We start from the raw sequence: 25240 nt of genomic DNA, 5'->3' as shown, positions 1-25240 counted from the left end.
AGGGCGCTCTGGGGGGTGATGGTTGGTTTTAACTCTGGCCTGGGAATCCGAAAACCTGTGTAGGGCCCTGCCCTGCCCTAGCCGTGTCTTCCCATGTGCCACGTGGTCTGTGAAAGTGCATCTCCCTCTTTGGCCCCAGATTCCCTATGGAAAAGAGAAGAGAGGACGGCACTGTGGGTTGAAATACAGGTAGCCGCCAGGCTGCTGTGTAAATGTGTGAAGTGTGGGCGCATGGGGCTTCAGTGGACCAGAGGCTGCCCCACCCCATCTCACGAGGGCAGCTGCTGCTCAGCTCTGCCAACCATGGCCCTGTGGGAAGGTGGGCCTAGAGTTGCTTGATCTGGTTTTTCAGTAGAAGCCAGGAAAGGGGTTGTTATATTAAATCTCCCAATTTAAAAATGTTGGCTCCTAACTAAAACAGACTGTAGCAGCACTCTGCAGTGGAGCTTTCCGCGATGTGTACCCCGTGTCATGTATCTCCACTGTCCGGTAGAGCAGCCAGTGGCCTCATGGGGCCATTGAGTACTTGAGATGTGGCAAGGGTAACTGAGGGATGAGATTTTTAATTTTGTTTCATTTTAATTAAATAGCCGCGTGTGACTACTGGCTCCTGCAATGGACAGCACATTTGGGTATTATCTAGGAGTGTTGAGTTCCAGACTGGTTGTTATTGGCCGCGCAGCAGCGCAGCATATGGGATCTTAGTTCCCTGACCAGGGATCAAAGCCTGCTGCAGTGGAAACACGGAGTCTTAACCACTGGACCGCCAGAGAAGTCCCTCCAGACTTTTATAAACCCAAATCCAAGTTCGGATCCAAGCTCTATGCCATGTCCTGACTTGTGTGATCACAAGCAAATGAGCAAGTTACTTCCCTTCTCGGTGCCTCAGTTTCCACGTCTGTGAAATAATAGTCCCTACCTCATAGGCTAGGCTTGAAGGCTCAGTGAGGTCCCCCAGGTAGGCACTCAGATGGTAGCTGTATGCACCTTGGGAGCACCTTTCTGCCTCCCTTGCCTCATCTCTAAAATGGGGGCGATGATAATACCCATTGTAATAGAGTGGCTGCGAGGAGTAAATGGGACAGCTCATGCGCAGGCTGCATGTATATTCAGTGGGGCTTATTGTTACCAGGCCATGCTGGTTCTTCCCAGACTGAAATGTCCTGTACCATTTTGGCAGTTGCCTGCCCCCCGGCTGTCTCAGCCTCTCCTGCTCTAGCCAGCATTTAGTGCTTGTACCAGTTAGATACTTTTAAAAACCCTTCCCTGGTATTTGTGAAAAGAATTAAAATGTATTTGAAACTGTGTGGGCCAGATTGAACTTGAACTCTAGATTTTTAAGCAAGGCTCACAGAGGTCTACAAATAAGTAACATTTGCAGCCCTCCACCCCCACCCTGAGGTGTACCATTTGTAATCCAGGAGAGAGTTTCCTCGATATCCTCAGGATTCCCTAGCTTGAGAGCATCTGCAGGATTGAGGGAGGGCCTGTGTTTCCTTTGCAGGTGGCTTTGAGTGTTGGAAACTCCTAACTGAAAGCAAGGTATTTGGGGAACATGATCCTGGGGAGAGGGTTTGTGGACGGAGGGAGCCACTGCAAGTGAGTGCTCGCCAACCACAGGGGGTGACCCATGGGACCTTCTGAGAAGCTTTTGAAATGTGACTCAGATCTGTCCATCCACGGGGCATGAAAGGAGGAAGTACGTTTGTCCATTGGCCCGTGGCCCTGGGGGTTAAGGTTAGCACTCTGGGTGGCACATGCTTCAGTGTCCAGTGGGTTCCTCCAAGGCCTCTCCCCGACATTGATGCTGGTTCAGGGATGGTGCTGTCTGTCAGGTCACACCTGCTTAAAGCTGGATGGGAGAAGGTTTGACTTGTGCCAGGTGGCCTCTGAGACGCTGCTTACGTGACATGGCGTAGGATGTTTATATCAAATGCTCGGTGCTAGGGCTGCATTAGGGCGTCATCCAGTGGGCAGGATTGGGCCAGTGTTGAGGCATATCCCAGCAGGGGCTGAATTCCCAGGTTGCACGCCACTTGCAAGCCCTGTGACCCTGGGCAAGGTCTCAAGCATCTCAGTTTACTCATTCATAAGAGGTTAATAATAGTACTTCTCATTTGCTTACTCAACAAATATATCCTAAGTACTGACTGCCAGCCCTCATTTTAGGCACAAGGGTGTACTGGTGAACAAACTAGAGGAAAAGCTCTAGAAAAAAAGGAGCTGATGTTCTCATGGAGGAGACAGAAAGTGGTCAGATATTTCTTGGGGTAAAATAAATGCATACAGGAAAGCATGGGAAGGAGATAGAGTGGTTTGGGAACAGGAGTGCTGTTTTAGATTGAATGGGACAGTCAGAGAAGGCCTCTTGAGAGGGTGTATTTGAGCAGAGACCAGAATGAAATGAGACAAACCATGGGGATATCTGGGTGTGCCAGGCATGGTCACCCCAGGGCCTTTGCACTTTCTATGCCCTCTGCCAGGAATGTTTTTTCCCCAGGATCCATATAGCTCACTCCCTCCCCTCCTTCAGGTCTTTGCAGATGTCACCTCAGCATAGCCTTCTGTGGGCTCTAAGGTGGGCACATAAGGAAAAGTCCTAGATAGCCAAAAAGATGCTTGGAAATCCCTTAAAGTACACGTACAGACTTGAGAGAATTCACATGAAACACTATCGTGCCTGGCAGAGACCCTCAATAAACGCTGGCTATTTTTACAATCTTTAAAAATTTTGAGCTATCTCAGACGTGGAAATTGTTACCTCCCCAGTTATTATCCACGGCAGGAATTTGCCTTCTCCCACAGCTTCTAATAACTGTCCAGATCTCATTTGAATAGTTCCTGTAATGGGAGGCTCACTCCTTTACCTACCCCAGTACAGGCCCTAATTTGCCTCCCATTAACTGGGGTCCACAAGGTCTGGCTCTGTGCTTTGGGGCCACAGAACCTGTTTGAGTAGGGGGATGTGGAGGGAGGGCCTTAAATGTCAACCTTAGAATTTCAGAAGCTGGGAGGCACTGGGGAGCCATGGAAGAGTCTATGTAGGAGAGGGACATGGTCAGATTTGTGCTTAGAAAGACCTCATAGGCCAGAGTGGTTGGGGCTGGGATAGAGGAGTCCCCAGGGGCTGTGGGAACTCAGAAGAGGTGCCTGACCCCCTTGGGGGGTGTTAGGGAAGGCCTCCTATAGGAGGTGAAGTCTGGTAACAATTTAAAAAGAAGGAAGTGGAAAGAATATATCAAGTAGAAGAAAAACCTGTGCAAAGGAACCTGGGATGTTCTGCACAATTGACCATGGCCCTCCCCTGTTCAAAACCCTTCCATGACTCCCGTCCTCAGGATTATGACAAAACTGTTTAGATTGAGTTCTTTCATTCATTAAAAATGACTGAGCACTTACTGTATGCCTGGCTCTACTGGGCTGTGCTTTATTGAGCACCTTCTCCAAAAGAAAAATATGTACGTATATAATTGAACCTGTATCTCCCCCTATAATTATTAGCTTCTAAGTGTTAAATTTTTTTCTTCTGGAAAAAAAAAATTTACTCCATCTAAAGGGCTTTGCTCAGCACCTGGCAGAGTAAATGATTGGGACCGGAGGGCTGGAACATCTGCTCTAACTGGCTTTCCTTGCGGTGGTCCTGGAATACTAAGGAGCTTCTGGAGGGCGCCGGGTGCCCCCCGCCCCCCATTCATCCTGGAGTGAGGGAGCGGGCCCCTGATCTGTGAGGACCGAATTTCCTGCCCATTTGCTGCTCACACCTTCCGGAGGCCAAACGGGCAGCCCAGCTGCGGCCCAAAGGGGGAGGGGCGCGGCCGCCCAGCAGATGGCAGCATTTACATACAGCTGGGAGCCCCCTCTGAGGCGGGGGCTGCTCGCCCTAGCGTCTGGTGCATCCGTGATGCGGGTTTGGGGAGGGTGGCTTTGTTTTGGGGAGGGGAAACACACTCGAGCATGCGCGCGTGCTCACACACACACACACACACACACACACACACACACACACACACACACACGGGTCCACAAAGAACACTGGATCTTCATCGTATCCACACAGGGCTACACTCATGGACCTCCCACACCCAGCCTCCTTCACACACAAACCCTCAGCCATTCACAACCTTGCACAGACCTTACCACACACACAAACACACACAGCCACCTAGAGGCACCTGCACAGACCACAAAGTCACAGGTTCCTGTGACTACACACAGTGGCCCAGGAGCTAACACATTTTTGTACACCTGAACAGAGAAGCATCTACACAGCCACAGAATCTCAAAAGTCACACAACCATGAAATCATGTACATCTCCATTCTCCCATGCAGGTGTGTGTGTGCGTGTATACATACACACACACGCACACACACACAGAATCTTAGAATTATTTACAGCCTCACAAAGAGGCTTAACCATATACAATTTCAAGCACACGTGGAGCCACACAATCTGACCTAGACACACAATCACAGTCATGTACACCCTCCAGTAGCTCTGGCTCACACACCACACACAGAGTTTTAAAATCATATCCAACCTCACACACAAGCTTAACCCCCCCCACCCCACCCTATCCTCAGCCACACAAATCATGCCCACAACCGCATATAAGATGTACACTCACTGCATTGCCTGTGGCCACGACACAGTCTCACGGCTGCTCCAGCACGCTCTCCTTCCCCTGCGACCTCCTCCCCTAGGGTCCCCTGGAGCCGGCGGCTGCCCGAAGGGGCGGAGCTGTCCTCTCAGATATAAGGCTCCGGAGCCAGCAGCTGCAGCTCCCAAGACCTCCGGAAGGCCATGGTCTCCCCGCAGATGCCCCAGCTCCTCTCCCCGACGGTGATCCTGGCGCTCTTTTTCCTTCCCCAGGTCGGAGCCCGAGTGGAAAGGGTGGATGGGAGGGTGTGCGACCCGGGGGTCTTGGGGAGGGGGGCGCGGGGCGGATGAGACGTCTGGGTCCCCGTAGTCCCCTCACCCTGTACCCCTTTCCGCCCCAGACACGGCCGGCCGGCGTCTTCGAGCTGCAGATCCACTCTTTTGGGCCGGGACCAGGCCCGGGCGCCCCGCGGTCCCCCTGCAAGGCCGGGGACACCTGCCGCCTCTTCTTCAGGGTTTGCCTGAAGCCAGGGATCTCCGAGGAGGCCGCCGAGTCTCCGTGCACCCTGGGCGCGGCGCTGAGTGCGCGCGGACCGGTCTACACTGCGCAGCCCGGAGCGCCAGCGCCTGACTTGCCGCTGCCAGACGGCCTCATGCGCGTGCCCTTCCGGGACGCCTGGCCGGTGAGACCCAGCCCCGGGGCACGCTCGTGCTGGGGGCCTTACCCAAACCTCGACTGCCATCTGCCCTCCAACTTCCAAGACTCTGCCCCCTGGGGACCCCAAATTCCCAGTAACTCCATCATCTGGAATCTCACATTCTCAGACCCATAAACCCTACCCATAAACCCAAATTTTCTGATTCCGAATTTCCCTCTAGGGAATCCCAGATCACAGCCTTGCATGCCTGGAACCCTGAATTCCCAGAACCCCAAACTCACCTTCTAGAAATCCTCAATTCACAGGACCCTACCCCTGTTCCTTGGGGATCCTTAAACACTGGTATCCTCATCTTTGTCCCCAAATTTCCTTGCACCTAGGGAGACTTTCACACTCTGTCTTGGGAACCCCCAATATCCTCTCACCTTATCTCTTCTCAGACCTTCCAGTTGGGGCCTGTATCCATGACTTTTTCACCTCCAAAATCCTACTTCCCATCCCACAACCCCAAAAGCATAAAGGTGAACAGAATTGTTCTTGAATTCTAGATGCTTATGCTTTGGGGCAAGTGACTTTCCCTTTTCCAGCCTCAGTATCCTCATCTGTAAAATGGGATCATCATGGTACATTACAGTGGTCCCTTTTGAGAGATTCAACCAGGTATCTTGAGTATAGTGCTTACCACATAGTAAGTGCTCAATAAAGAAAGCCAAAACAGTCATTCCTTGCCTGGGCCAGCCTCTGGGAATTGTCCCTTGCCTGTCTGGTCCCTGGAATGGTCATCACTCTTTACCTCTTAAAATCTGGGCTTCATTGAGTACCTACCTGCCCTGACCACTGTCTTCATTCTTCCCTCTCCACCTTCCTCCACCCAACCAGGGCACCTTCTCTCTCATCATTGAAACCTGGAGAGAGGAGTTAGGAGAACAGATTGGAGGTGAGTATCTTCAATTCTGGGATTTCAGTGTAGAGTGTGGGAGAGCCAGGGAGTTGGGGCCCGATGTGAGGTCCAGGAGGGTGACATGGGGCTGTCTGTAGGGTGGGGCATTCATGGGATTGCTGGACCCATGATGTCATCACAGCTCCCGGAGTGTCGTGCTGGGTGTTGACAGCCCCAGGGCTCTTGGCATGTCGACACAGAAATGTCCTGATACCAGGCAAAGCGGGGTGGGGGCAGGGAGAGGCGGGAAGAAGCTCTCTTACTATCTTGGAGTCGAAGCAGCAGCGTTTCACAGTCCTGCTCTGTCACCATCTGATTTTGAGAACCCAGGGTACAATATGAGTTACTTTCTGGTTCTTGTAGGCAAAGCTCTGTCACCTTGTCCATACAGAGGGCCTCAGGACCTCTTTGGGACGTTGCAGTTTCACCAGAGAGGTTTCAGGGAGGGATATGGGATGATCTTAACCTTAATTCGAGGGGGACTTTGATGCTATATAAGGCCCAGAGGCGGGGGGGTTCTGTCACCATTTTGATATAGGAAAATCCTGAGACACAATTTGGGGGTGTTTTTGACCTCACTTCAAAGACCTGTCATTGCCCTTTGGCCATATTAGGGATATCATATGTCCCAGGGTGTTAGGGGTCTCATAGCTACTTTAATATACAAAGATTCTGGGGCAAAATATAGGGGCACTTCGGCTTCTCTGGGAGAACTGTTATCATCATGATGGTCATAGGGTTCGCGTCATCGAAGATCCCAGGGCGCATTAGGGGAGTTTGCAGCCTTGCTAAGTAACTGCCATTCTCAGGACTCAAAAGGGGTGTTTTGGCTTCTTAAGATGGGAAGGGAGAGTGCGAGCCTGCGCGCTCCGTCTCCATCCCGAGACCGCGGCGGGCCGCAGCCTAGCACATCTCCCTTCTCACCTCAGGGCCCGCTTGGAGCCTGCTGGCGCGCGTGGCGGGCCGGCGTCGCCTGTCGGCCGGGAGCCCGTGGGCCTGGGACGTGCAGCGCGCAGGCGCCTGGGAGCTGCGCTTCTCCTACCGCGCGCGCTGCGAGCCGCCGGCCGTTGGGGCCGCGTGCGCGCGCCTCTGCCGCTCGCGCGGCGCCCCCTCGCGGTGTGGCCCGGAACTGCGCCCCTGCCCGCAGATTGAGGACAAATGCGAGGCACCGCGTGAGTCCTGCGTTCAACCCCACCCCATCCCGTCACGGCCCCTCCGGCTCCTTTCACAACCTAGTTACCCTCTTCAGGGAACTGGGGACCCGAGAACCCCTCGCCAGCTTCACTCATGGTCTTCAGCCTGCTCCCATGATCCAGCTACCACTTTCTGGGAAGCTAAGGACCCTAGACTTCTCTCCAGCCCTGCCTGGGCACTCCAGCCCCCTTCCCTCTTCCCAGCACACTTGTCTCCCCAAATAAGAACCGCACACCCATTTCCCGCCCTTGTACCCCCAGTTCCTCCCCTAATCTATACCCATACCCCTTTCCAGATGCTCGGACCCCAAAGCTCTTCTAATTCTGGCGCCCTGCCTACCCCCACTCAGGAGCTTTGGAAGCTCCTCCCATCCCCCGCAGGGGTTCCACCATCCTCCCTCCCTGTGATTACACTCTAGACCCCACTGCGTTCTAAAGCTTGGGGTCCCTCAACCCACCCTAGATATCCCAATGTCTGAGCCCCACTGAATCCCCTAGGACCCCCAGGCTTATCCAGATCCTCCCAGACCTCCCCTAATCCAAGGCCCTCCCATTTCCCCTGAAAGGCCAAGGGTCCCTCCTCAATCCTCTTCCTTCATTCTCCTCTCTCCAAGCTCAGACCTGGGAACCTCCACTCCATTTTCCTTCCAAGAGCACAGACTCTGGAACTCATTGGTCTGGGTTCAGATCCTAGCTGTGCCACTTCCTAGCTGGGTAAATCACCCTGCCTCTCAGGGCCTCAGTTTCCCTGTCTGTAAACTGGGAGTCGCAATACCATCTAGCCCATTGGGTTGACAGTCACAAAGATGAAACAAGTGATGCCCGGAAAGTGCTCAGAAATTTCTCTGATTTCCTATCCTCCCTTCATCAATATTCCTCTTCCCTCTGCCTCTCCTTCCCCCATAGCAGCATGTCGAGCAGGCTGCAGCCCAGAGCACGGCTTCTGTGAGCAGCCCGATGAATGTCGATGCCTGGAGGGCTGGACTGGGCCCCTCTGCACAATCCCTGTCTCCACCAGCAGCTGCCTCAGCCCCAGGGGCCCATCCTCTGCTACCACTGGATGCCTCGTACCCGGGCCTGGGCCCTGTGATGGGAATCCGTGTGCCAACGGAGGCAGCTGTAGTGTCAGTATCACACACACCCCCACCCCCCGATCCTGGGTAATACTTTTCCCAGGGAGTCCCCTGTCTGGGGCTCCATGAGACAACAGCCTTGCGGGGGGGAGGGGGGGCGGCTGGGACAGCTATCAGGGAGGGCTTCCTGGAGGTGTCCAGCCTGCATCTGGGGCCTTGAAGTAGGATGACATGTTGGGGAGAGCAGCCCCAGTGGGTGGCACCTAAAGGTGTAGATGTGGGAATGATGAGGGATCCTATCGGGCCACAAACTGCCCCGCCTATGGGGTAGAGAACAAGTCAGACCTCAAGGTAGGGGTGGTGGGGCCGAGTGGGTTGAGGATTAGGGAAGGGCGGGCATCAGAGAAGGCTTCTGAAGATGGACCCGGGCTGGGGCTTCTGAAGTAAGCCCCATTTGGCAGACAGGAGGCGACTGGAGAAGCTAGACCGGACGAGTGGCCTGGGGGAAGCGAAGGTGTGGTGGTGGGAGTGAGCCTGGGATGAAGCAGAGCCTGGTGTGGGCCACCTGGACACTGCCACCATGGGACAGTGAGAAACACTCAGCGTTCAAGTTAGGGGGAGGGCCTGAGAAGGGGAGATCCAGGGAAGGCTCCATGGAGGAGGTGGGCTTAGAGCTGAGACCTGGAATTAGGCCTGGGCCATGAGGACAGCATCGGGGAGGGCAAACAGGGCGGGCAGCATTTGGCAGCAAAGGTGTAGAGGTGGGAACGGGATCTCTCCGGGCCTCCAGAGCCTCCCCTCTGTGGGGTTGGATGTGCAGACCCAGAAACGTGGAACAGAGAGTTTGTCTCGGCCTCAGGGACTTCCTCGGTGAGGCCCCTACACCCTAGGAGGTGGGACTAGACCAGGAGCAGCCCCCCAGTGGTCAAGACTGAGGAAGGGGGGACTTCCCTGGCGGTCCAGTGGTTAAGACTCCATGCTTTCACCGCAGGAGGCATGGGTTCAATCTCTGGTCAGGGAACTAAGATCCCTCATGCCGCACTGGGCGGCCAAAAAAAAAAGAAAAAAGACTAAGGACAGGGATGGGATTTCTAAGGAGATGCTGATCCAAAGTCCTCTTGCCTGTGCTCAGGAGACCCCGGGGTCCTTCGAATGCACCTGTCCCCGTGGGTTCTACGGGTTGCGGTGTGAGGTGAGCGGGGTGACATGTGCGGATGGACCTTGCTTCAACGGCGGCTTGTGTGTGGGAGGTGCGGACCCCGACTCTGCCTACATCTGCCGTTGCCCGCCCGGTTTCCAAGGCTCCAATTGTGAGAAGAGGGTAGACCGGTGCAGCCTGCAGCCATGCCGGAATGGTGAGGTGGGGAGCACAGAGCGGTGAGGGTGGGGAGTGGGGGTCCCTGCATGGTCAGTGGGCAAGAGCAGGGCTTGGCTCACACAGTCCCGGGTGGGGATCCTGACTTTGCCTCCTCTCGGTCTGCGGCTGGGCTCCCCTCTGCCCAGCCTCAGTTTGTTCTTCTGTAAAATGGGCGAGGTGACATTCCTATCTCATAACTATTTATTGAGCATCTACTGTGTGCCAGGCCCTGTTCCGGGGATACAGTAGGGAATGAGATGAAAACCCCCACCCTCACAGAGCTGATGGAGCAGAGAGACAATAAAGAAGATCAATGAGTAAATATAGGAGGTTTTGTGGTGATAAAAACTAAGAATAGGGAATCCCCTGGTGGTTAGGACTCTGTGGTTCCACTGCAGGGGGCATGGGTTCAATCCCTGGTCGGGGAGCTAAGATCCCAAAAGCCGTGAGGTGCCGCCAAAAATAAAACAAACAAAAAAATGAAAAAAAAAAAAAAGCCAGAAGGGGGATGAGAAGTAGTGTGTATGGGGTGGCAGGTTGACATTTTAGCTAGAGTGGGTAAGGAAGACCATGCTGCAGGTAGGGAGGCAGCCGTGGGGGGATATGAGGGAAGAGTATGTTCCAGGCAGAGGGATGAACAAGTGCAAAGACCCTGAGGTAGGAATATGCCTGGTGTGTTCAGCATCGCAGGGAAGCCAGTGTGGTTGGAGCAGAGGGAGTGAGGGTAGGCTGGTGAGAGATGAGGTCAGGGAGGTGACTGGGACAGATCCTGTAGGGCTTCATGGGTTATGGGGAGGATTCTGGTGTTACCCTGAGATGGAGCCAGAGGAGGGTTGGGATGGAGGAAGAATCGGATGGCTTTCTGGAGGAGGGGACACCTGAGCACAGACCTGGAGGATGAGCTCGAGAAGAGAACAGGTGAAAAGAATGAGAGAAAAGGAGGAAGGGAAAAGGGAGAAGAAGGCACGGGCAAAGGCCAGGTGGTTCAAACCCGTCGTTCCAGAACTGTTGAAACTATTTCAGTACGGTTAAAGCCGAGAGAAAAAGAGAAAGAGACCCAGAGAATCAAAGAGGTGTGAGGCCGAGTTAATCCAAGACTTCACCGGGGGAAAAGAGGCGGGTCGGTTTTACAGGCAAACTCCCAGAGGCTGGCCCTAGAGTTAGACGGTAGAGGGGCGCCCAGAGAAAAAATGAGGGCGGGGATCACCGAGCTGAGAAGAAATCGCGGGCAGGCTTCGAGCGCCGGGCCTGGGGGACTCCCCTCAATCGAGCCGCGCCCCTGACGCCCTCTTCCCCACAGGCGGGCTCTGCCTGGATCTGGGCCACGCCCTGCGCTGCCGCTGCCGCGCGGGCTTCGCGGGGCCACGCTGCGAACACGACCTGGATGACTGCGCCAGCCGCGCCTGCGCCAATGGCGGCACCTGCCTGGAGGGCGGCGGCGCGCGCCGCTGCTCCTGCGCGCTGGGCTTCGGTGGCCGCGACTGCCGCGAGCGCGCCGACCCATGCGCCGCGCGCCCCTGCGCCCACGGCGGGCGCTGCTACGCGCATTTCTCCGGTCTCGTCTGCGCCTGCGCGCCCGGCTACATGGGCGCGCGGTGCGAGTTCCCGGTTCACCCCGACGGCGCAGGCGCGTTGCCCGTGGCTCCGCCGGGTCTGAGGTCGGGGGACCCGCAGCGTTTCCTTTTGCCACCGGCTTTGGGACTGCTGGTGGCCGCGGGCTTGGCCGGCTCTGCGCTCTTGCTGGTCCACGTGCGACGCCGTGGCCCTGGCCGGGATACTGGATCTCGCTTGCTGGCGGGGACACCGGAGCCATCGGTCCACGCGCTCCCTGATGCACTCAACAACATGAGGACGCGGGAAGGTGCCGGGGATGGCCCGAGGTGAGGGGCTTGGCCGCAGACGTAAGCCTTGTCCCTCTCGGCTTCTTGCATCAATCTCCGTAGTGCAATTGGCCTGATTCCTTGATGGGCCTTCCTTGATTGGTCCCTTTCTCTTATCCCAGCTCCAACCTTTTTCTGGTTGGGTCGTTTCACAATTCCTCTGGTTGGCTTTGGGTTCCCTTCCTTGGTGGGTGGGAAAACAAGATATGAGAATTTAAAGTGTCTGGATCTTATTCTTTTCCTCCCGCAGCCCGTCCTCAGATTGGAATCGCCCTGAAGATGGAGACGCTCGTTCGGTTTACGTCATATCTGCTCCTTGTATCTATGCTCGGGAGGTAGTTACCCACCTTTCCCCACCCTGCGCACGTTGGGCATGTTGGGCAGAGGCAGCTCCTGCTTTTCCTGTAGCTCTCCTTTATCTGTAAAATGAAGAGGGTAGTGTCTCTGGAAGGTCCTCTGCCCATTTTTCAGTTTTGACTTAATTTAGTTCTATCTTGCATGCCTTTTGCTATCGTTTTGAGCTACTTGGCATCTTCTCTTTGGATGACCTTTGGGCCTCAAGAGGTCACAGTGGGGAGCCTCAGCCAGAGCTTCTCCACTGATTTCCACTCACTGGGGAGAGGGAGGGGAGGTGGAGGGGCAGACCTTTCTAATGCTTCCTACTTTGTTTCTAGGCCTGAGCTGCCCCTTCTCCATCAGCACCTGGGGACAGAACATGGATATTTTTGTATTCTCTGCTTCAGACACTTTGGAGTTCAAGCTGGAAGAGGTGAAGGGGAGGGTTTTACCATTGGACGTTGTACATAATGGTTATTTATATCCTATCTTTTTCTTTCCCCATCTCTCCAGAGACATCTATAAAGGCTCTTAGTTTGATCAGCTTTGACTCATCAAGTTGTGTGCTTTGTATGTGGTTTTGGGGCTGAGGGGAGAGATTTTGTCTCCTGAGAAGAATAATAGGACTCTACTGCAGGGGTCAGAAACAACTCAAAGTAGTTTAAATAAACAAGAGAATTTATTAGTTTATAAAAGTGAAAATCCTGTGGCAGGTGTAGCTTTAGCAGGGCTGGATTCAGGGGCTCAGTGTTTTCCTCCAGTTGTCTCTAGGATGACTTCATATGTAGACAGGCTTTCATTGGCCCTGGCTTGTCACATGGCCTTGCTCAAACTAGGGGCCAGGCAGTATGGCTTATTTTGATTGGCCAGGCTTGGCCGTCTGTCTAGTGCGTGGCAGGGATTAAGGTCAGCCTGTCCAAACCACATGGAATATGTGGGCAAAGGAGTGTCCCTTTCTGTATCAAAAATCAGCATTTGTTACTAGATATAAGTACTGTACCTGGCAGGCAAACGGACAGAACCAGTCAGTGAGAGCAGAAAGTAACTATTTTACAGGGGAATGGGAGGCTCAGAGAGTGGAGTAACCGCTGCAGCTCCTTCCTGATGAGATGGAACAAATCTAGGTAAGATCTAGCAGAGAGGGGTAAGCTTCCTAAATTTGGGGACTATCCTAAGACAGTTCATCACACATCTAATACTGCTTCTACCACTGAAAATATAAAAAGCCTGCATCAGCCAATTTCTGCCAATCCTCCTTCCCCATATTTTCTAGTGGGGAGTAGGCTGGAACAGTGCCCAAGCACTTGTGGAAATGAGCAAAATCATAGGAACTGAAGATGAGAGAACAGAGAAAAGTAACAAATGGAATATAGCAACAAATGAACAAATGAAGGAGTCCTTTTATTAGAACATCAGCCAAGGGATCCACATATTTTAATTCAGTCAACAATACCATATATTGAATAAATACTTATACATACAAATTCTCCTTTCAAGTTTCGCTATATTGAATTTCTGTGTCATGAGATTTAACTGTACCATTAAGGAATATGGACATTGAAACAAAAGCGTACTATCAAATGATATTTAAATTGAGATTAAAGGCAGACATCAACACCAGCCCATTGTTCCTTCAAAGACAACGCGATATTCAGAGGCCGAGTCTTTGCTGCCTTGAACAAATTATACCACCTGCCGAGAGAGCAGAACTCAATTTAAAAGCAAAGATGGGAAACTGTGTTACATTCATCACGTATTTTTTAAAAAATTTATTTATTTTATGTATTTATTTTTAGCTGCGTTGGGTCCTCGTTGCTGCGTGTGGGCTTTCTCTAGTTGCGGTGAGCGTGGGCTACTCTTCATTGCGGTGCACGGGCTTCTCATTGTGGTGGCTTGTCTCGTTGCAGAGCAGGGCTGTAGGTGCGCGGGCTTCAGTAGTTGTGGCATGTGGGCTCAGTAATTGTGGCTCGCGGGCTCTAGAGCGCAGGCTCAGTAGCAGTGGTGCATGGGCTTAGTCGCTCTGCGGCATGTGGGATCTTCCCGGACCAGGGGTCGAACTCGTGTTCCCTGCATTGGCAGGTGGATTCTTAACCACTGCGCCACCAGGGAAGTCCCTTCATCGTGTATTTTTGATCAGTGACTGCATGCAAGCTGAAGGCAGGCAGCTGAATCCCATGGATTCCCCCCTTTGATGCACTTCTGGTGTCAAGGATGCCTCACCTATCTCAGAGTCTTGGCACCATCACTGTACATGTCGGTGAGTCATCACAGGAACAGTACTGGCTGGATTATCAAAGAGTGATGGCCAGAGTCCTCTGATTCACCACCACAAGGGAAGAGTCCCACACCCAAGTCTGGAGGCCCTTTAAAGTGCAGGCTCTGTTCTATCGCTTTGTCTCATAGGCTGCTGCAGGCTCAGCCTAAGGTCGTAGCCTCTGGGGCAAGGAAGACTATCTCAGATGATCAGAGCTTGCAGGGAAGAGAAAGTTATTCTCTGGTCCAAATCCTTCAGTTTAAAGGTGAAAGGAAGCAGGGCCCCAGAGGAGTAAGGTGGAAGGCATTGCACACCAAGGAGAAACTTGTCATTTTTTTTTCTCTTTTGACAGAGCTTTAAATCAGGCATACACTTATTGCATTTAGCACAATGGCAGTAGCAAATAAAGCAACCTAAATGATCACTCCAAAAAAGCACAAACCAAGACAAAAAACCAAAAAGCCTACAAATGCACAGAAATCAGACTGCTTTGGTTCAGACCTGGTTCTGCCATGTATTCAGACAAGTCACTTTACCTCTCGGTGCCTTAATTTCCTTATCTGTAAAATGAAACTAGTAGTAGAATCTGCTTCACAAGTTTGTGAGTATTAAATGAGTTAATAAGTACAAAGCATTTTACAACAGAGGCTGGCATGCAATAGATGCTCAGTAAATATTACTTCTCAATATGCTATAAGAGGAAAGCCCATTTGAAGTTCATTTCACAGAGGGGCAAAGTGAAGCCCAGAGAGGGGGAGACGCTTGCCTAGAATCGCACAGAAAATTCAGTGTCTTTCTTGATCTTCCTGGTTTCGGGGACCCAGGCCCAAGGTTTAGCACAGGAGGGGCTCTCAGGGGTTGGGAAGCACAGTGGACTTCTGTTTGAAACCCTTCCATTAATCTGAATAAGGTCTGTACCTGACCTAATAGTATTGGACTGGACTTCCCTGGTGGTCCAGCAGTTAAGAATCCACTTGTCAGTGCAGGGGACATGGGTTTGATCCCTGGTCCGAGAAGATCCCACATGCCTTAGGGCAACTAAGCCTGTGTGCCACAACTACTGAGCCACACGCCGCAACTAGAGAAAGCCTGCGTGCAGCAATGAAGACCCAGCACAGCCAAAAATAAATAAATAAATTGAGAAGTTAAAAAATATGTTTATTAATTGATTATAAAATAAAATCTGCATTTTCAAGGAGAAAAGTCCTTTCCAGAGGTTTAGCAGATATGCTCTTAAATCTGATTGGCCATACTGGGGTCAAATGTCCATCTCAGGCCAATCAGTCCCTAGCAAATAGGAATGGATTGCCAAGCTCAGAGCAGCAGTGCTCAAATTGTTTGGTCTCAGGCCCACCTACACTTGTAAAAGTTATTGATCGTCCCAAACAGCTTTTGTTTATGTGTATTCATCTACTGTTATTCATATCTTAGGAATTAAAACTGAGAAATCCTAAAACCAATTTAAAACAATAAGCCCATTACATGTTAACATAAATAATATTTTTTATGAAAATATAATCATTTCCCCAAAAAAATAATTCAGTGAGAAAAGTGACATTGTTTTACATTTTTTGCAAATCTTGGAGCATTTAGTCCCTTTATATTTAAGGTAATTAATTATTTTTATTTTTTTGCCGTACGCGGGCCTCTCACTGTTGTGGCCTCTCCCGTTGCGGAGCACAGGCTCCGGATGCACAGGCTCCGGATGAACAGGCTCAGCGGCCATGGCTCACGGGCCCAGCTGCTCCGCGGCATGTGGGATCTTCCTGGACCGGGGCACGAACCCGTGTCCCCTGCATCGGCAGGCGGACTCTCAACCACTGCGCCACCAGGGAAGCACTACTTTTTTTTTTTTTAATATGTAATTAATTAATTAATTTTTGGCTGCACTGGGTCTTCACCGCTGCACGCGGGCTTTCTCTAGCTGCGGTGAGCGGGGGCTACTCTTCGTTGTGGTGCACGGGCTCTAGGCGCGCAGGCTTCAGTAGTTGTGGCGCACGGGCTTAGTTGCTCCGCGGCATGCGGGACCCTCCCAGACCAGGGCTGGAACCCGTGTCCCCTGCACCGGCAGGCGGATTCCCAACCACTGTGCCACCAGGGAAGTCCCACAATTACTGTTTTTTGACATCATATTTTACATCTAATTGTTTTGTGTATGCCTTAACTGCTTATTGTGGATACAGATTGTGCACACAGATTGTGGATACAGATTTTACTACTTTTGTCTTTTAACCTCCCTACTAGCTTTGTGTGTGGATGATTTCCCATCTTTGCTGTATGTTTGACTTCGCCAGTGAGCCTTTTCTTTCCGTAGTATTCTTTTTTCTAGTTGTGGCCTTTTTTTTTTCGCTTAGAGAAGTTCCTTTAACATTTGTTGTGAAGCTGGTTTGATGGTGCTGAATTCTTTTAGCTTTTGCCTGTCTGTAAAGCTTTTGATTTCTCCATCAAATCTGAATGTGAGCCTTGCTGGGTTTCCTCATTTAAAAAATCTTATTTCTCTTTCCTCTTCTACTTGTATCACAGAGTTCTATCTTCAAGCTTGCTAATTCTCTTTTCCATATAGTGTGCTCTATTTCCAATGCTTTCTAATGCATTCTTCATCTCGTTTATTTTGCTCTTCCGCTCCAGAATTTCTGTTTGATTCTTCTTTAGAGTTTCAATCTCTTTGGTAAAGTATTTCTTCTGTACATTAATTTTATTCCTGAGCTCATTGAACTACCTTTCTGAGTTTTCTTGTAGCTCCTTGAGTTTCTTCATAGACCTATTTTAAATTCTCCATCAGTGAGATCTCAGTAGTCTGCGACTTTAAGTTTGGTTTCTGGAGAATTGTCATTTCCTTTCGTGTTACAGTGTTACCGTGGTTCTTCATGGTGCTTGATGAGTTGCTCCTCTGCTCAAGCATCTGAAGTAGGGGACACCTTTCTGCTTGATGCTAACGATTTAACAAGTTAGAAACTGAGGCGTTTCAGGGAGTTCCCTGGCGGTGCAATGGTTAGCACTCGGCGCTTTCACTTCCATAGCCCCGGTTCAGTCCCTGGTGGGGGAACTAAGATCCGGCAAGCCAAGGGCCACGGCCAAAAAGAAAGAGAAAAAAAGAGGAAAAAAAAAAAAAAAAATTGAGGCGTTTCTTCTGTTTTCCAGTAGGTGGAGATATAGCACAAGGTTTGGGTTTCTCTTCCCTGCGCTGCCTCCGGTTATGTTTGAGAGTCTGCATTTTCCACACTCCACTACCTTTATCGTTGCTTCAAGCCCTCTTTATTGCTCCTTGTGCCTCCGGGGTCATTGGTGCCTTGTTTCCTGCTGGTGTTCCGCCTGGGGCTCGGAGATGATGTGCTCTTCTCTTACATTCGGGATCCCCGCCCCTTGCAGACTCCGCCCCTGGGGGAGGGCGATGGTGGCGGGCGAGTGGTGTTGCACCTGGCGCCTCTGCCAGTATTGTAAGGTTTGCCGGCTCCACCGCTGCGAGTGGGTGGCCAGGGGTCAGAACTGTGGGTGCCTCAGCAGCTGGAGGGATGGGATCTCAGGCTCCACTGCTACCGGTGACTGTGGGCACCGCTGCCGCTGGGAGGTTAGAGTCGTGTGTGCCGCTTCCTCTGCTATTGTTACTGGCTCTCTGGGACTGCGGCCTCAGCTGCCATGGCAGGAGAGCTGGGTTTGCAGGAACCACCTCCCTGTTCCCTCAGTTCCGCCTCCTCTGTGTGTCCCTGTACATACCCCTGTAGCTGTTCAGATGTGTGAATTCTCTGGACACCTGGTGTGTTGGACAGAGGTACCTTTGTTGTGTTGTGGATGTTTTAGCGGCTGTAGATTGAAGAGACAGAGTTTTTCATCTGCCATGTTGCTGACATCATTCTTCTGAAACAGTTATTTTTCATAAAACTGTTAACATGTAACTTTTTTTTTTTTTGGGTGTCTGTGCCTGACAGGCCTGTGGGATTTTAGTTCCCTGACCAGGGATCAAACCCGGGCCCTCGGCACTGAGAACTTGGAGTCCTAACCACTAGACCGCCAGGGACTTCCCTAATGATTTTTAAAAATATTAAAAAATGAAGGGCTTCCCTGGTGGCGCAGTGGTTAAGAATCTGCCTGTCAATTCAGGGGACACGGGTTTGAGCCCTGGTCGGGGCTCCACATGCTGCGGAGCAACTAAGCCCATGCATCACAACTACTGAGCCTGTGCTCTAGAGCCTGCGATCCACAACTACTGAAGCCCGTGCACCTAGAGCCTGTGCTCCGCAACAAGAGAAGCCACCGCAGTGAGAAGTCCGAGCACCGCAACTAAGAGTAGCCCCCACTCGCCACAGCTAGGGAAAAGCCCGCGCACAGCAACGAGGACCCAATGCAGCCAAAAATAAATTAATTTAAAAAAAAAAAAGAAAAGAAAGGACATGAAGTCATCACTTGTCTTACTTGTAGGCTTTGGGTAATTTTTCATAATGTAACTGTCGATATTGTTAACATTACCCCCATTTTACAGATGAAAGACTGATCCAGAGAAGTAGAGTAATTCACCTTAGAGCTCACTGCTGGTAAGAAGTGGAATAGGGATTTGAACCTTGACAGTCCAGCTCCAGTATTCGAGTATCTCATTGGCTCAGCCTAGTTGAAGTGCCATCGTTGGTCAAATCAACTACAGTTGGAGCGGAAGTGAAGTCACAAAGGTCAAATAGCATTAAGAGGGTGGGGTGAGATTCCTGGAGAAAGGAGGACGTAGTGGGTAGCCATCTCAAGAAGTGTCTTCTAGAGTCAGAGTGGAGTCCTGGGAAAAAAATTTCTGGTCAGCACTCCAGTTCATTTCTAAAGGTGGTTCATTTTGGCAATCACTGATGAATTGATTATTAGTATGAGTTTTGGAGGCAAGAAAGCTGGGTTTGAGCCCTAATTCTACTGCTTCTTAGCTGTGTGAACTTGGGTAAGTGTGATGATAAATTCTGTGTCCACTTGGCTAGACTATGATGACCAGCTGTTTGGTCAAACACTAGTCTAAGATGTTGCTGTAAAGATATTTCCTAGAAGTGATTAAGATTTATAAACAGTTGGCTCTAAATAAAGCAGACTTGCCTCATCTAATCACTTGAAGATATATATATATATATATATATATATTTTATTTTATTTTTTTGGCCGTGCAGAGCCAAAAAGATCTTGCGGGATCTTAGTTCTGTAAGAGCAAAAACTAAAGTTTCCTGAAAAAGTGGAATTCTCCTCTAGATTGCAACATAGATATTCTCCCTGAGTTTCCAGCCTTCACATTCAGGACCACAACATTAACTTTACCTAAATCTCCAGGCTGCTGGCCTGCCCCACAGATTTTGCACTTGCCAGCCTCCACAATCCTGTGAATGAATTCCTTAAGATCTCTTTCTCTCTCTGTATATACAATATATATGTATACATATACAATATACATTACACACACACACACACAGAAAGACAGAAGCCCATGTGCCTAGATCATGGCTTTCCTATTGGTTCTATTTCTCAGAAGAACCCTGACTGATACAGCTAGTAAGCCTCAGTTTTCTCATCTATAAAATGGATATGCTAATACTCTTTACCTCACACCATGGTGAGAATTCTGTGAGATGCCATAAATAAAGCACCAAGATCTGTGCCTGGATCACCATAAACTCTCAACCAATGGCGATGGTGGTTATATCACCTGTGGGGACTGGTTTCCAAAGATGGCTCCCCATAAACCACAGTGCTCAGGAGTCACTTCCTTGGGTATTGCCTCTCCTCCCTGAAATGGGCTGGGCCTGTGTAACCCACAGAAGGAGGCGGATGTGTGCTAGCTCTGGGCCTGAGTCTGAAGGCCCGGCAGCTTCCCACCTTTGCACTTTTGGAAGCCCTGAGGCGGCCACATAAGAAATCTGGCTACACTATTGGAGAGCAAGGTGGAGAGGAAGAGGGTTTGAAACTGCATACAGGGAGAGGCCCAGCCTTCCAGCCTTTTCCCACCAATATGACAGGCACGTGAGTGACCCGTCCAGGACATTCCAGCCCAGCTGAGCTCCTGGCCACCATCACGTGGAGCAGAACTGCTGAGCTGATTTCGGTCAACCTACAGAAGAGTGAGCAGTGATAAAATGGCTGTTGCTTAAAGCCATTAAGTTTTAGGGTAGTTAGTTACACAGCAAGAGATAACTGGAACATCAGTATTAGGGGCAGAGACTAATTTCCCCCAGAATTCGTAAAGAGAGGCCAGTATTGGTTTGGAAGAACCATCATGTTAATTTGATTGGACTTTGTCCCTAATTACCAGAAGGTAACCAAATTCCAAATTCCAAATCTTTGGAATTTCCAGCGATAGTGTTACCGAATGCAAGTCAGTGTGCCCGACGCACAGTGAGGCCAAACAATACCAAAACGTCCGAGTTTGGAGCAGAGAAAGGTTTATGGCAGGGCCATGCAAGGAGATGGGTGGTTCATGCCTGAAAAACCCTGAACTCCCTGAAAGCGTTCAGCAAAGCCCTTTTATAGCAACGGTGAGGGAGGGGCGTGGTTAGTTGTAAATTTCTTGGTGTCAGATCCTTTGTTCTTGAGGTCAGGTCACGGTCAGGTAATGATGTTCCTGTAAATCTCCAGCCAACAAATGTTATTCTCTGTTCTGACAAGAAAGGGCAAGGTCCTAAGGCTCAACTTTCACCCTCCGAGGTCCAGGTCCTGGCTAAGAGGAGGGGGTCCCTGCGGGGGCCAGTTACCCTGCCCAGGAGCGTTCGTCCGGCACCCAGTCTGGGTCTCCCGGCTGAAGAGGCAGATCCCAGCTGGCAGTGCCCTCAGGACCAGGTCCCCAGACCCTGCACAGCTGTCATCACTGAGGGAGCCAGACGCCTAGGACCCAGCCGGCCCTCAGGCTCCTCAGGCCGCCCAAACGGCGGGGGCCAGGTCCCGCAAACTGCGTCCCACGCAGACTGCCGCTGCCATTAGGTCGCGAGGTTCACCGCAGCCTCAAGGCCTGGGCCCGGCCAGTGGGGGGCCTTGGCGAGGGCTCTGGCGCCCTGCAGGACACAGCCCCCAGCCTATCCCCAGCCCCCCAGCTCACCTGCTGGCCCAAGGCCAGAGTGCCTGGAGAGCCCCCGGGAGAAGGCCGGGATCCGCCTCTTACCTCACTTTTCTCCAGAGAACCACCAACCGCCTGACTGGCAGAAGGGGCCCTCTAACCGGCCAGGCTAGCGGTCTCGCTCTAACGGTCCCGCATTAGCGGTCTCCCGGTAACGGTTGCCTGGTAACTGTAGCGCCAGAGGCAAGCTATGGTTCGTTACAGAGCAACGGTTGCCCGGTAACTGTCGCGCGGTAACGGCCGCCCCATCCCCATTACAATAGGAGTGTCTTTGTTACTGGTGTGTGTGGGGAACCCCTTGGGCCATCCCTGGGAGTCTTAGAGGGTTTAAGCCTCGCGATTTCGGCCTAACTTCAGGGCTCGTTGAGCGTCCCTGATTGGTAAATGCTCTGCACGTGCCGGAGGATGATGCATCCCTGAGGATGGCAGTAATATCATGTTTGGGACTCTCCCAGACTTGGTCCTACTCGTCTTTCCCTTTAGCTGGTTATGATTTGTATCCTTTGCTATCATGAAATTGTAATCATAACTGTAATGCTTTCTTGAGTTCTGTGAGTCTTTTTTTTTTTTTTTTTTTTTTACACAGGCCTCTCTCTCACTGTTGTGGCCTCTCCCGTTGCAGAGCACAGGCTCCGGACGCGCAGGCTCAGCGGCCATGGCTCACGGGCCCAGCCGCTCCGCGGCACGTGGGATACTCCCAGACCGGGGCACGAACCCATGTCCCCTGCATTGGCAGGCGGACTCTCAACCACTGCGCCACCAGGGAAGCCCCCAAGTCTTTTTTTTTTTAGCAAATTATTGAAACTGCATGGGAACTGGGAATCCTCAAACTTGTAGCCTGCTGGTCAGACGTGGGAGTGGCCTGGGGACCCCTGAACTTAGAGCTATGGTGTCTGTAACAGAGGACTGTGTCCCTGACCTGGGGAGTTTGGCTAAACTCTGGGGAAGAAGCCACTGTACGTGCTGACACTGCAGCTGAAATTGTTCAAGCAAGAGAAGAGGCTCCTTAAAATGCTTTGAGAGACAAGAAGAGGACTTGATTTTGCTCCTGAGATGAAAGGTGAAGAGGAGGGAAGGGGAGAAGTTGAAAGGAACCAGCCAGGTGGGGAGGCTTGTCCTTCAGGGGATGACCCCAGCCCTGCGACCCACCAGATTTTCACTCAAGTCTACCAAAGTGAAGGGGTCGGTCGTGTGAGTGGATGTGATTGGAAACGTATGAAGGAACTGTCAGGGAGGGGGAAATTTTCCCTTGGACCCATCTTGAGGTTTTGTGGCTGGACTAATAATAAAATTGACACAAGACAGATTAACAGGAGAAAAAGAAACAAAATTTAGTTCATGCGCATGGAGGTCTCATAGAAATGGGATCTAAGAAGTGGCCAAGGGAATTCCCTGGCGGTCCAGTGGTTAGGACTTGGCGCTTTCACTGCCGGGCCCAGGTTCGATCCCTGGTCGGGGAACCAAGATCCTGCAAGTCACTTGGCGAGGCAAAAAAAAAAAAAAGGATTATATCTCATTTGTAAATAAGGATCATTTGAAGAATGCAATCATGGTGGTGGATATAAAAATAACACCTTCATGGATTATGAAAAGGCCTTTGACAAAATTCTGTAACCACTCTAGATAAAACACACACATGTACAAATAGTGAGAGATGAATATGTGAAGAATTTCTACAAAATTAGGACAAGTTAATGATGCTTCACTATCATTCATATTATTTTACATTAGAAAGAAGGTACCAATAAAGTACCTTCTGTCTAATGTATAAAGAGAAAGAAGTCAGAAGTATAAACATTATAAAAGAGGCAATACTGTCACTATTTGCATACGACTTGTTCCCCAATCTAGGAGATTCAAATGAAAAACTACTGTAAAACAGTAAGAGAATTCAGTATGTTAACAGGCTATCAAATAAATATGCAGAAATGAATTATTTTCAAATACATAGGCAAGCTTTTAGAAAATATAACAGCGATAATCCTCATTTACTATAGAAAAAACATAAAAGATAAAATGTCTAGGAATAAATGATTAGACCTGTAAAAGACCTACTTTAGGAACACTAATTTAAGGACAAACATTAATACTCTTCTGAAGGATACAAAGGAAGCCTTTAAAAAATGGAAAAATAAATAATTTGGATATCTTAGTGATGGCAGTTATCTTCGATTTATTAAATATAATGTGATTCTAATAAAGAACTTTGAAATAAGGTAAGCTGACTTTGAGGTTGACGTAGTAATATAAATAAACAAAGATAGCCAGAACACTCTGAAAATGAAGTATAATGAGAGGTTTTAGCATTATTACCTGTAAAACTAGTTAGAAAACTTTAAAAAGTTTAGTGTATGATGAAGAGGCATCTTTAAACAAAGTTAGTGGGGAAAAGATGGGCTAGTTAGTATCTGGTGTTGGGGCAGCCAGGCAGCCACCTAAAAAAGAGAATTTGGATCCTTACCTCATATTGTACATCGGGATAAATTCCGAATGGTTCAAAAATTCAAATATGAACAATAAAACCACACACATACATACACATGCACACACACCGAGAAAACCTCGAGTTTCGAAATCTTGCAGGTTTTTTCTCTCTCTTTTTTTTTTTTTTTTGGCCACGCTGCACGGCTTGCAGAATCTCAGTTCCCCGACCAGGGATCAAACCCGTGCCCCGGCAGTGAAAGCACTGAGTCCTAATCACTGGACCACCGAGGAATTCCCCAAATCTTGCAGGTTTAAAAGATAAAAGGAAACAAGAGCAAAAATCTCCATGCCAAAAGGCTTTCAGGAAAACCAAAGACAAATGACAACCTAGGAAAAACTATCCATAACTCACATTACAAGCTATTATCATAGCTCATCTCACTATTTCATTAATAGTTAACAGAGTCAATAAAGAAAGGACAAAATTATTCAGGAAAGAAATGGAGAAAAGATTTTGAATAGATAGTTCATGGAAAAGGGAATATGTATGACTCAAATGAAAAGATATTTAACTTCCCTCATAATGAGAGAAAAGCAAATTAAAACTGATCTACCATTTTCCAACTATATAGACTGGCAAAATCCAGACACTTGATGACTTACTGTGCTGGTGAGGCTGCAGGGGAAATGTCCATGTTCAGCAGTTGCTGGTGGGAGTGTGAAGAGGTACAACATGAATGGAAGGCAACTTAGTAATATCTCTAAACTTTCACATGAGTGCATTCACCTCAGAATTCTCACCTCTGGAAAGTCGTACTAAGATATTATACATAACAAGGAATCTAAGAAGCTGCTGATTATAATATGCACTATTATTTTTATGAAAATGCTGTATTACACCATCAAATGTAAGACACACCCCAATTTCAGAGACGTCAATATATGAAAAGTGCATTTAGAATCAGAGCAATACTGTATTTGTGCCCATGCCATGGGATATACAGACGAGATTAACTATTATAGGAACTTTTTTGGCCAATAGAAAATGATGGGAAAAAACCTAAATGCCCATCAGTATGTTCCTGGTTAAGTAAATTACAACATAACCACAGAATGGAATAAAATGCAGCTCTAAAAAAGAATGAGGAAATGTAGTGGTTTGGAAGGATCTTTAAGATAAGTTCTTACTGAAAATGCAATGCATAAATCAATAAATATAATTTGCCAACTTTTGTGAAGAAATGAAAAAAAAAAACCCACCCAGATTTGTATTTGCTTGTGTATACATAGGGAAACTGAAAAGACAGAAGAGGTACTGTGGTTACAGATGGGAATTGTGGTAGGTACTGGGTGGGCGGGGGGCAAGGGATAGAAGACTTTTCATTGCACACTTTATATTTTGGGGGCTTATAAATAGATTATTTACCAAAAAAGTATTAAAAATTGAATGGAAGAAAAAATCC

The 25240-nt window shown here is 49.7% G+C and overlaps 1 protein-coding gene across 5 annotated transcripts; it reads left to right on the top strand.

Moving 5' to 3' along the window:
- Window positions 1-30: 30 nt before the first annotated feature.
- Window positions 31-13479, top strand: DLL3 (delta like canonical Notch ligand 3). 5 transcript variants are annotated; one of them, XR_009536953.1, is made up of 10 exons: window positions 2270-4841; window positions 4969-5281; window positions 6137-6194; window positions 7127-7369; window positions 8297-8514; window positions 9596-9818; window positions 11121-11700; window positions 11951-12035; window positions 12375-12469; window positions 13310-13479. XR_009536953.1 is itself a non-coding variant. In XM_060130201.1 (9 exons), exons 1-9 carry the CDS (start codon window positions 4594-4596, stop codon window positions 12378-12380), a joined length of 1971 nt encoding a protein of 656 aa, XP_059986184.1. In that variant the 5' UTR covers window positions 2273-4593; the 3' UTR covers window positions 12381-12579. The 5 variants fall into 5 exon arrangements, 3 of the variants coding, with proteins under 3 accessions (XP_059986184.1, XP_059986182.1, XP_059986185.1); XR_009536954.1 differs by lacking the exon at window positions 13310-13479 and having other exon boundaries at window positions 31-4841; window positions 11121-11721; window positions 12375-12579; XM_060130201.1 differs by lacking the exon at window positions 13310-13479 and having other exon boundaries at window positions 2273-4841; window positions 8300-8514; window positions 12375-12579.
- The last annotated feature ends 11761 nt before the right edge of the window (window positions 13480-25240 follow it).

The sequence above is a fragment of the Lagenorhynchus albirostris genome, chromosome 19 (genome assembly GCF_949774975.1).
Source record: "Lagenorhynchus albirostris chromosome 19, mLagAlb1.1, whole genome shotgun sequence".
NCBI classification, from domain to species: domain Eukaryota; kingdom Metazoa; phylum Chordata; class Mammalia; order Artiodactyla; family Delphinidae; genus Lagenorhynchus; species Lagenorhynchus albirostris.
This window is presented reverse-complemented; position numbering and strand designations above follow the sequence as displayed.

Coding starts and splice junctions, on each gene's coding strand:
- DLL3 (XM_060130199.1), top strand. CDS start 4,594: ATGCCCACAACCGCATATAAGATGTACACTCACTGCATTGCCTGTGGC. Junction 5,282..6,136: donor CCTTCCGGGACGCCTGGCCG/GTGAGACCCAGC, acceptor CCACCCAACCAG/GGCACCTTCTCTCTCATCAT. Junction 6,195..7,126: donor GTTAGGAGAACAGATTGGAG/GTGAGTATCTTC, acceptor TTCTCACCTCAG/GGCCCGCTTGGAGCCTGCTG.